The 11,400-nt window shown below is 47.4% G+C and overlaps 1 protein-coding gene across 1 annotated transcript; it reads left to right on the top strand.

The window, feature by feature from the left end:
* Window positions 1–838: 838 nt before the first annotated feature.
* NPM1 (nucleophosmin 1) lies at window positions 839–11,400 on the top strand. Its single transcript, XM_004587430.3, has 11 exons — window positions 839–1,462; window positions 2,842–2,921; window positions 3,264–3,383; window positions 3,632–3,725; window positions 4,141–4,247; window positions 4,336–4,403; window positions 6,511–6,568; window positions 6,756–6,839; window positions 7,121–7,222; window positions 8,744–8,818; window positions 11,029–11,400. Exons 1-11 carry the CDS (start codon window positions 1,405–1,407, stop codon window positions 11,065–11,067), a joined length of 885 nt encoding a protein of 294 aa, XP_004587487.1. The 5' UTR covers window positions 839–1,404; the 3' UTR covers window positions 11,068–11,400.

Here is an 11,400-nt window from a genome sequence, read left to right as displayed (position 1 = left end):
ACAATGCACTTACGTGTGTTACAGTTGATATCCCCACTGCCTTATTTTGATTTTATTATTATTGGAAAGCCGGATATACAGAGAGGAGGAGAGACAGAGAGGAAGATCTTCCATCCGATGATTCACTCCCCAAGTGAGCCGCAACGGGCCGGTACGCGCCGATCCGATGCCGGGACCAGGAACCTCTTCCAGGTCTCCCACGCGGGTGCAGGGTCCCAAAGCTTTGGGCCGTCCTCGACTGCTTTCCCAGGCTACAAGCAGGGAGCTGGATGGGAAGTGGAGCTGCTGGGATTAGAACCGGCGCCCATATGGGATCCCGGGGCTTTCAAGGCGAGGACTTTAGCCGCCAGGCCACGCCGCCGGGCCCCCCACTGCCTTATTTTGGAGGAAAAAAATGCAGTGGGTATATCTCCATCATTTTTTACTCCTCAGTGTTTCCCGGTTGGATTTGCTGAGGTAAACGAGATAATCAGTATTATCCTTAAAACAACAACAAACAAACAAACAAAAAAACAGTGCTCAGGGTGGGGGGGGTTCTTTCGTGCTTGTCAAGGTGTAGTTTAAAATGCTCTATTTTCAGAAATTCGAATTAAAGTTCAGCGTTTCATGCCTTCGCAGTGAGTGCCAAACGCTGTGTACCCCAAACTCTCATGAGGAGGTTCAATACCTTTTTTTGACCCCATATTGCCAGAAAGATGAGGAGAACTTGGGTTTTTGCTGGTTTTCTTCCGAAAGCGGCCTCGCTGCAGGAAGACACAATAGAGTAAGTCTGGCCAATGGAGATTAACCCGTGCTGCGTTCTCTAACTTCGGCTGTGGGGAAGCCGTCAGCCCCGAGCCCAGGCTTTCGGGCGAGTCAGAACCCCCAAGTGATCTGTCCCGCTTTGCAGGCTCCCAGCCGATTAGAGCAAGGCGAAATGAAGCCTCTTCCGGGCGCAGGCCCGGCCGGCTCAACCTGCCCCTGCAGCTCGGCTGAGGAGGCCTGTCGCCATCTTGCAGGGTGGGCTGCGCCGGGGCCGGGGAGGACGTGGAGCCGCAGCGCGCGCCCCCTCGGGGGGAAGTGCGCGTGCGCACGGCCGACGGCTGCGCAGGGGTGGGGCTGGCGCCTGAGTGCGCGTGCCCAGTGCGAGCCCGCGAAGCACCTGGCGGAGGTGGGGGGCGAGGCCGAGTGCAGGAAGCCAAGGGCGCGTGCGCAGCGGTGCGGCCGCGCGGCCAGAAGGCGCTGCGGAGCACGCGCGCAGAGGCGGGGCTCGCTCAGACCTCGCGAGATTTCAGGAGGCTATATATAAGCGCGGGGAGCCCGCGTCCTTTCCCTGGCGTGATTCCGTCCTGCGCGGCTGTTCTTTGCAGCAGTGGGCGTCCTCTCTCCGTCCTTCTCTCCCGCCCGAGTTCGTCCCACCGCCCCATGGAAGATTCGATGGACATGGACATGAGCCCCCTGAGGCCCCAGAACTATCTTTTCGGTAGCTGCGGCGGTGGCGATGGGGCGGGGGCGCGTTGAAGCGAGGCGAGCGGGGCCTGGCGGCTTGGGGTTGGGGGAGGGGAGTGAGGCCGGGAGGAGTAGGAAGGGAGCCGGGACCCCGGAGCTGGAGGCCGGGGCGGGGCGGCCTGCGGCGTGCGGAGGCCTGGGCCTCCAGTCCCCCACGCGGTCTCCGAGGGTTCGCGTTGTCCTGGTTACGGGGTAGCGTTCCAGGCGGGATTGGGGTTCTGCGGGGCTGTGCGCTCGGCGGGCTGGGGCGTCCGCAGGCGGGTGGGTGCGCGGTGAGGCCTGCAGGGCAGCGGGGCGGCGCTGCGGGGACTCCGGGGGGCTGCCCGCGCCCCAGGCCCGGATTGGGGAGGTGCGGCGGACCCCGGGAGCACGTGGTGGCCACGTGGTCGGGCGGAGGGAGGGGTGTGGGCTCTGCATCCGGGGCCCTGGCATCTGTCAGCGCACCCCGAATTTCCCCAAGAGGTGATGGGAGAAGTTCCGGGAAGGGGAGCGCGCCGAATCCGGAGTCCTTTGTCCAGATGGAGCTCTCATTCTAAGAATCCTCTCCGTTTGCCTGCTGGGTCTTGACCCACGTGGCAGGTGATGGGAAGGCCGCACTTAAAAATGCAAATCCAGACGCGAGCTGGCAGAGGCGCGTGGCGTAGCGTCTGGAAGGTGTGTGCATGGGTTGGTTTTGCAGTGTGTATCCAGCCTCGTGGACTGCTGAAGTGTAACCGGGTACTGAGCACCGTGGGCCCCTACCCACACTGTTGCGTTTGGCCATTTCTTTGTAGGTCAGATAGTTGAGATAGCGTAGCCCTGAGTTTAACCTGGAAGTCACCGAGATTGGCAACGATCTGTAACATGCTTAAGAATCTGGGTGTTGAATGGTAGGACATGCAACCATCTGTGCTTGGAGTGGAGCACGCTCGCTGCAGTACACCTTAAGGTGTAAGAAGGGGCCATTTCAGGGGTTTCTGGTGGGTTTAGAGCAGACGTTTCTTCTGGGTTTTCTTTGGTTAGCTTGTTTCCTAACACGTGTGCTGCTTCCTGTCCAGGACGCGCTGTTGGCCCTGCAAGGAGCTCTGTAGCTCTGTATGTCACGTCTTAGCCATTCTGGGTGCGTTAGGCCTGGTTATAGATTATGGCCTGTTTGCCAGATCCTGGAAGCTGCGCTTGTGCAGCGGCGTAATTGTTGCCCTGACTGAAGGGTAGATAGTAAGATGAGTTTAGTCTTTGAAAACAAAGAAGCTCGCAGGGGAAATCTAGGAAAACCCTTTCTCCCCACTTTAGTAGTGAAATTGGGAAATTGTATTGAGAAAGTAGGAGTGTTACATTTCTGCCTGTTGTAATTGGCTTTTCGTTTCTTTACAGGTTGTGAACTAAAGGCCGACAAAGATTACCACTTCAAAGTGGACAATGATGAAAATGAGCACCAGTTATCTTTGAGAACGGTAATTAAAACCTTTCTTCTCCAGCTTAACAGTGTTTTTATAACTGGGTTTTACACCTCTGAAATGCGGTGGGAAACCAGGCACTGCTTGTTTGTGTGCTTCTGCAGTTGAATAGTGAAAGTTGACAAATGAAATCTTAGGCTCACCAGACACGCCCACTCAGCCTTGTAGTAGGTACTTGGTGGGTGTAAGGGAGTCATACTTAATGAAAAATACGTTGATGATGTTAACTTGGTGTAGAATGGAAACGGTAACAATGAAAGCTTTTCAGGAAGAAGTCCGGGGCAGGATTGTGGAGGAGTGCCAGAATGACCAAAGCTGAAGTCGGGGCTTTGTTCACAGGTCAGCTTGGGTGCTGGTGCCAAGGACGAGCTGCACATTGTTGAAGCCGAGGCCATGAACTATGAGGGCAGTCCAATTAAAGTCACACTGGCAACCTTGAAGATGTCTGTACAGCCAACAGTAAGAGCACTTGGACTTGGATTTCAGTGCTGGGATGTAGTCCTTACGCATGGAGATAGAGGATGAGATTTTTATTTGCTTTATCCATTTAGTCATTAGCAACGTTTTTGTTTCACTGGGGGGTTTGAATGGTCAACTGCACAAATAAGTTGGAACATGGAGTTGGAAAGAGATTCACTGGTTTATTTCTGTGTATAGGTTTGCTGGAGTGTTATATTCATGTTGTGATTGAAAAATCTCCGTTTTAGGTTTCCCTTGGAGGCTTTGAAATAACACCACCAGTGGTCTTAAGATTGAAGTGTGGTTCAGGGCCTGTGCACATTAGTGGACAACATTTAGTAGGTATGTTTGTATTTATTATTCCATGTAGTCTTGCATTTGGCTTGGTTCCAGATTTGAATTTAAAAAAAATTTTACTTTTTTTTCTTAGTTATTTGCAAGGCAGATTTTGCAGAGGATAGAAATCTTATTTTTTGCGGATTTATTTTTATTAGAAAGTCAAATTTATTTATATTGGAAAGATGGAAATATACAGAGAGGAGAGACGGGAAGATCTTCCATCCGATGGTTCACTCCACAAGCAGCCGCATTGGCTGGAGCTGCGCCGGCCAACAGTTTTTATTACTGTCCATAGCAAGCATAAATGGAGATTTTTATTTGCAAATGGAAAGGCAGAATTATTGCCAATAAAATCCTCCCACGTTTTATCCTAAGTGATGGAGAGGGTCTGAGGATTCCGTGTGTGATTGTATTTCAGCTGTGGAGGAAGATGCGGAGTCAGAAGATGAAGAAGAGGAGGACGTGAAGCTGTTAACTATGTCTGGAAAGCGATCAGCCCCTGGCGGTGGCAGCAAGGTGCCCCAGGTAGAGATGGGATGCCACTAGATTTTGTCTCCTAGCTTAAAGTTTAACAGAGGGCATTTGCTCATGAGTGCTTTTTTTTCTTTCCCAGAAAAAAGTAAAGCTTGCTGCTGATGAAGATGATGATGAGGATGATGAAGATGATGATGATGATGAAGAGTGAGTAGCATGTCTTTAGAAACTTGACATTGTTGTGGAAGAGGTGCGTGTGGCCAGTGGTTGGCAGTGAGTTTTGAAAGTGCTTCTGCGTGTGGACAGCACAGGCTGCACAGCTTGATACCTTTCTCTGTACATTTCAGATTTTCTGTAAAGGATTTTGGTGTGTGCTTCTGTCTCCTTATTGAAAAAAAAACAAGGTTCTAGGAGATGTTAACATTTTCCTGGGATTTTAAAATCTGGAAGTAAGATTTGTTGTGTTAAACTAGATTAAGCTGTGAAAGTAGGTAGATGTACCCTGTTTTCAGGAGGTGTTGCACACTACCCATTAATCCTTTCCATTCTCTTTTTAAGTAAATTCATATGTTTCGTACATGTATTTCTGAGCAGGGTTTGAGAGATTGTGTCAGTGGTGTCTGAGCAGGAGCCAGAAGCAAACGTCACCTGGGTGGAAGGGATTCCGTGCTCAGGAAATAGCTTCATCTCAAACCATAGTGCTTGTCCCCTGTGTATAACTGTCTTCCCAGGTGTGCATCAGCAGGAGGCTGAGCACCCAGCTAGGGGATGCCAGTGCAGGACCAGGCTGACCCAGGAGTTTGAGCTCCCAAGCACTTGGGACACGCCCATACTGGGTACCCTTGTTGCAAATGGCTGTGACACCACGCTGGCCCCTCAGCTTTGTTGCTGAGGTTTATCTGGGTACATTTTGGGCAGTGCAGAGATGGAGAGACCAACTGGAGAGGATCTCCATCTGTGGTTCATTTCCAGTTGGACCAGAACTGAACCAGGAGGGAGGCCAGGATCTTGTTGAGGCTCTCCACGTCTTTGCAGGCTCCTAAGGCTTTGGGCCATCTTGCACTGCTTTCCCAGGCCACATGTGGGGAGGTGGAAGGGAAGAGGGGCAGCTGGGGCACAAACTGGCATTCATCAGGGATGAGGCACTTGAAGGTGGAGGATTAGTTTGTTGAGAGTCAAACTTAAAATTGCATTACAACGTTTATCCTGGTTAGTGATGTTGCTTCGTCTGGTCTCCTGGCGATGGCCGAGCAGTGTTCATTGGAGTTGGCAGTAGCCGTCTTCCCCAGGCTGTTCGCTAGGGGGACACCTGTGACTCCAACCCCTCCGACCACCACTAGTGATGGATTTGTTCCTCAGCTGGTGAACTCGCTCTGTACATTTACTCGTGGATTTGCTTCATTGAAATCTTGGAGGCTTAGTTAAAGGGACTGCTAGCACTGAGGGACTGCGATGGTCTTGCTCAGTACTGTGCCTGTCATTGGTGGGGTCTATTTCCGTTCTGACCGGCAGGCTTGATTGTATTGATCATTTTGTGTCTTTGGAGAGATGTTTTATTTTGCAAGTTTGCAAATTGATTTAACTTCACTGTCTAGATGGTGGCCTTGGGTGTGTGTTTTGTTTGTTTGTTTGGTTTTTTTTTTGCTTTTGCTGTGAACCATTGCCAAATCATGAATGAGTAGTTTTGCCTTTTGGTGTAGATGCTACATTACCCTTTACACTTAATTTATCTTTCTAAATAATGTATCTTTATTGGAAAGTCAAATGTACAGAGAGATTTAAAGATTTATTTTTATTGGAAAGTCAGATGTACAGAGAGGAGAGAGATGATCTTCATCTGCTGATTCACTCCCCAAGCGGCTGCAACAACCAGAGCTGTGCCAATCCAAAGCCAGGAGCTTCTTTCCAATCTCCCATATGGGTGTAGGGGCCAAGGCTCTTCTGCTTTCCCAGGCCACAAGCAGGGATCTGGATGGGAAGTGGGGCCACCAGGATTAGAACCACTGCCCATAAGGGCTCCCAGTGCTTGCAAGGTGAGAACTTCAGCTGCTGGGCTACTGTACCGGGCCCTACCCTAATAAACATTAAAGACATTTTTACAAAGGAGTCAGCTGTGTCTTGATGGTGTTGGCTATGAGGAATGTTGTCTTTTGCTCCTGGGTTTGAGGCTCTGGCTCAGCACTGAGTGTGGTGCGGTCAGTTCCCTGTCTGTCCAGCCAGTGCGATGTTAGTGCTGCAGTGAATGGAGCAAATGTCTTTTTTTTAGTTACTGCAAATTTTTGGAAGTTGTTAATGTGTCCTGTTTCCTTTGTAGTGATGATGATGATGATTTTGATGACGAGGAAGCTGAAGAAAAAGCTCCAGTGAAGAAAGTAGGTTGTCACAGATGGCTCATCCATTCAGTACTGTTCCCCTGTTCTGTAACGTGAAGAGCAGGGCGGGCTCTGCTGACGGCTAGCTCTGGGTAACCTTCTATCAGAAGGACTGTTCTTCCGTTGGCAGTTTGTTTGCACTTTGAAATTTTGTAGTGGGATTTCTGATTAAGATTTCTACTTTCAGTCTGTACGAGATACTCCAGCCAAGAATGCACAGAAATCAAACCAGAATGGAAAAGACTCCAAACCATCAACACCAAGGTCGAAAGTAAGTGCTGAGGTGTCCACAGCCTCCTCAGAGGGTCTGAGCCCTGTCGGAGGCAGCCGGCAGCTTTGGGAGGAACGTGGAAGTCGTAGCTGAGCTGATTGCATGTTTGAACTGAATGTAAACTCGGCATGAATATCTCCCCCAGGTTGTGTGCTTGCGTTCGTAGGTTAGGATTGTAAGAATAACTAGGGAGGAAGCCATGAGATGGGTTTGGTTTATTTTTTTTCTCACTCCCCCCCCCGAGCTGTTCATGAACATTTGAAATTACACTTTTCCTCCAGGGGCAAGAATCATTCAAAAAACAGGAAAAAACTCCAAAGACACCAAAAGGACCTAGTTCTGTAGAAGACATTAAAGCAAAAATGCAAGCAAGTATAGAAAAAGTGAGTAACCCTACGGAGGCTGTCTGTTTGAATAAACTGGAATGTTAACTCCCTTAACCTGTGTTTTCCGAAATTGGTGGAAAAAGTACTCGTCTTTCATTTTAAGTGTGTATGTTTGTATGTCTTCCATTGTAACACATTGCACGTTGGTTTGCTTGCGAGATGTTCTGACCTTAGATGTTAGAGAAACATTGCCTGCACTCTGGTTGTCATACCCTTTAGGACCAGCAGAGGGCGGCAAACCTTCAGTTGCAAGCAGCTGCAGAAGAAGCAGTGTGGCTGTTGCAGCTTAGCATAGAGAAATACTTTCTTGGTGATCCAGTCCCTTCCATTTGCCCTTATGAAGGCATCCTCAGTCAAATACATTTGAGTAATATTTACGAGATCAGCTGTTGATCTACCACTTAAATGATTTCGGATTAGAGTTTTGTAATTGGACAATATGCAGAGTGGAATCATGGATCTAGATGTCCTTGAGTTGCATTTCATAGCAACTTTAAAATATTTCGATCCTGCTTAATGGGAATGAATGCGACATGGTGAGAACAACCGCCGGCTCTTGCCCGTTTGATCCTGTACTTGGGATGTACGTGGACTTGGTAGAGGTGTTGATGAAAAAAATATTTACAACCACAGTGTAAACCCTGCAGCCTCATGTCACTGATTGTCTCTTGTGTACGGTGCTAACACGGCTTTTTAGATCCTCTCCCCCAGGTTTTAATGTGATCCTATGCTTGGTTTAATTGCAGGCGAATTGAACAGTCCTGAGCACTGCTGGTAAAAGACTCGAGTTCCCTTTCGTGGTTTGCCCCTTCTAGGCTGGAAGCAGCTCCTGTTTAGCACCGGGCACAGGTCGCTCATTCAGTGACCTTTGCACATTGCTGTCTGTTACATGTGCATATACCCAATTTCTTTAATTGTGAATCACCTTTTGTATCCTTAGCTGCTTAATAAATGTTTGAATCGTAAAGTGAGAATGTATGTGACAATAATTTAAAGGTGGAAATGATTTATTTTCTAGGTGGCAGGGCATGGTATGGTCCCTTTGGCATGGTCGTATTTCCTGTGACTAAGCACTTGGTGTTTACAGTACTTGTCTTACATTTCTGTGGTACTCACGGGTATGGCTGATACTTTGCTCAGCCATAATTTAAAGGAAATGAGAATGTTACATGCAAATTACTGAAGTACTAGATTCTACACTACTCAGTTTTACCTGTTTCCTGTATTCTGGTTTATGGTGTTGGACCTTAGCTCTTTGTGGATAGTAAATATTGCTATGTGGTTTTCAGAAGGAGCATGTACTTGGTTCCAGGTGGTAGAGGATGCTTAGTAAGACATGCAGCAGGGTCGCCTTTGTACCCGTAGAACCTCGCCTGTGGCTTTCTGTGGCTGTGAGTCGTGGAATCCTCACAACAGGAGGAGGGATGCAGCAATGAACCGGCCCACGCAGTAGCATACAGATCTTACATTCTAAATTGGCATTTTTCTGTGCTTACCCTTCATTTTCTTTCCCATTAGGGTGGTTCTCTTCCCAAAGTGGAAGCCAAATTTGTCAATTACGTGAAGAATTGCTTCCGGATGACTGACCAGGAGGTAACTTAATTTGAGGATGTAACTAAATCCAGATTTCTGTGATTTATTAATATTCCACTTTTCAGTATTGGCTCCTAACCACAGACAATACACTGGCAGACAGATCTAATGCATTTTCCCCAGCTTTCATATAGCTGGCAAATTACCAGCTGTCTCGGTGGCTGGAGAAATGCTCTGGTCACCTTGCTGTTCTGTGTGGCTGCTTGGAGAAGTCTGCTCTTGGATCTCTTGATAGTTGGCTAAAGTCAGCCCAGAGGAGGACGGTGATGCTGCATTTACAATATGTGGATGTTTTTCACAGGTTATAGAAAATGGACTTGTTTATGCCAGTCAATTTGTAGTTTTCCTCAAAATTGTACACAACACTTTAGAAGAACATCTAGTTTAAATTTTGTCATTATTTAAAAGGGAAAGGTCACCTGGAGCCAGCAGCTGCTGCTGGGCCTTCCATGCAGGTTCAGGGTGCCAGGGGCTTAGGCTGTCATCTACTTCTTGCCCAGGCAAATGAAACAGCCTGAGTGCAAATGGGAGCCCTTCCGCAGTGCCAGGGCCACGGGCAGACGGAATTTAGCTTAACCTGGCCACGCTTCAAATTCAGGTTTTGATTCTGTGGATGGGGTTGTATCTTAGTAATTTAACCTTTTGACACTGGTGCAGTTAGGATTCTGTGACTGTCATTAACTGGCCCAGCTCTTCAGATGGCCTGTGTTTCCTGGGACCCAGAGTCCTTTGTTGTGGGTCCTCACTGCACCTGCTGGAAGGCAGTGAGATGGCGACACCCTAGGCAAGACGACCTTGGTTGCTCTCGCAGCTACCGGCCTTTGCAGGCAGTTAGAGTGAGCCAACAGATGTGTGCTCTGCCTGCTTTGAAACTGTTGTGCAGTTGTTCATTCAATGTTGAATGGTGGAAAAGAGCTGTAAACCCGTTTCTGAATAAGAAAAATCTGGGTGAGCCTGTGCAACCATCAAGTTTGGCCCTCCACATTATGTAATATCCGTCTGCACTGAAATGAAGGCATTAATACCAGAAGTTGGATTTTTTTCAGCTGCCAGGATGAGTTTTGCTATACTAAGTCTCAACCAGACTTATTTCATATTCTGGGATGCATAGACAAGTATTCAAATGTCCCCTATCTAGAGCATTGACAAGTATGGATTTGGGAACATTTGGGATTTTGTACTCGGGATGCTCAGCTTGTAGAATTATCGGCTCTAAGTGAATTGGTTAGAGATGTAATTAACATAGGAAACATCTCTTTTGGCTGGTACAGTGTTTTTCTCAGGAGGACTTCCTTACAAGGCTTTGTCAGTTAAAATCCCTTTCAATATCAATAGCAAATGTTTACAAAAACTCAATAATAAGAATTGAAAGAAACTACAAAAAGAAATTGTGTTGGACCTTTGTGCAGAGACGCAAGCAGTGATCTGCAGAGTGTACGACGTTATTGTGCCCCTGGCCGCCTGAATGTGGCTCACGCAGCATTTCTGATACAGTTAACGTCAAAAATGGAGGCCTATTGAGAACAGTCATGTTTTTCTCAAGCGCTGACATGTGATGGCTTTAAAAGGCCATGTAGGTTCTTATTATTATCTGAAAGGTAGAGTTGCAGAGAGGGATACAGGGATTTCCGGAAAACTGTCTCATTCCTCCAAATGGTCTCAAAGGCCAGAGCTGGTCTCCCAGTTTGAATAAGAATCCCGTGTGTGAAACAAGAGACAAGCTGCTTTCCCCTTACTGGTAGAAGTTTCTAGTTCATGAGAATGATACAGTTGAGCAAGATGGTACAAGAAGTGCATCTTGGGCTGAGGGTGATGACGGTCACGTTCTCTAATGGACAAACCAATGGAAGCGATTTCCACGTGAGATGAGGGAGGTAAGATCAGTGCAGGTAAATGGTCTTTGCAGGTAAACACTGAAGTAGAAATCTTTGCTGAAATTTATCAACTGGCAGGAAAACCCTAAAGCTGATCTGCAGGATAAAGGCCATATTGGCCCAATTGGCCATGCTGTTGACTTGTATTAGTGTACTGTTGAATAAATCTGAATATTTGGAATTAGTTTGAGTGTTTCAGAATTGGTTCTTAATCGCCTGGAGTGTAACTTTTTGTGGTGAATGTTGAGCTTTGGGAAGAAATGGAACTTGACTGATTGATGCTTATGAAATACTGTGGCTCCCTTAACCACGTTTCTTTTTTTTTTTCCCCTCCAGGCTATTCAAGATCTTTGGCAGTGGAGGAAGTCTCTTTAAGAAAATAGTTTAAACAGTTTGTTAAAATTTTCCGTCTTATTTCATTTCTGTAACAGTTGATATCTGGCTGTCCTTTTTTATAATGCAGAGTGAGAACTTTCCCTGCCGTGTTTGATAAATGTTGTCCAGGTTCCATTGCCAAGAATGTGTTGTTCAAAATGCCTGTTTAGTTTTTAAAAGTTGGAACTCCACCCTTTGCTTGGTTTTAAGTATGTATGGAATGTTATGATAGGACACAGTAGTAGCGGTGGTCAGACGTGGAGATGGTGGGGAGACAAATATACATGTGAAATAAACTCAGTATTTTAATAAAGTAGAACTGTTACTCTTCTA

This window comes from Ochotona princeps, chromosome 19 (genome assembly GCF_030435755.1).
Source record: "Ochotona princeps isolate mOchPri1 chromosome 19, mOchPri1.hap1, whole genome shotgun sequence".
Taxonomy (NCBI): domain Eukaryota; kingdom Metazoa; phylum Chordata; class Mammalia; order Lagomorpha; family Ochotonidae; genus Ochotona; species Ochotona princeps.
Note: the sequence above shows the minus strand (reverse complement) of the source record. Positions and strands in the feature narration are given on the sequence as shown.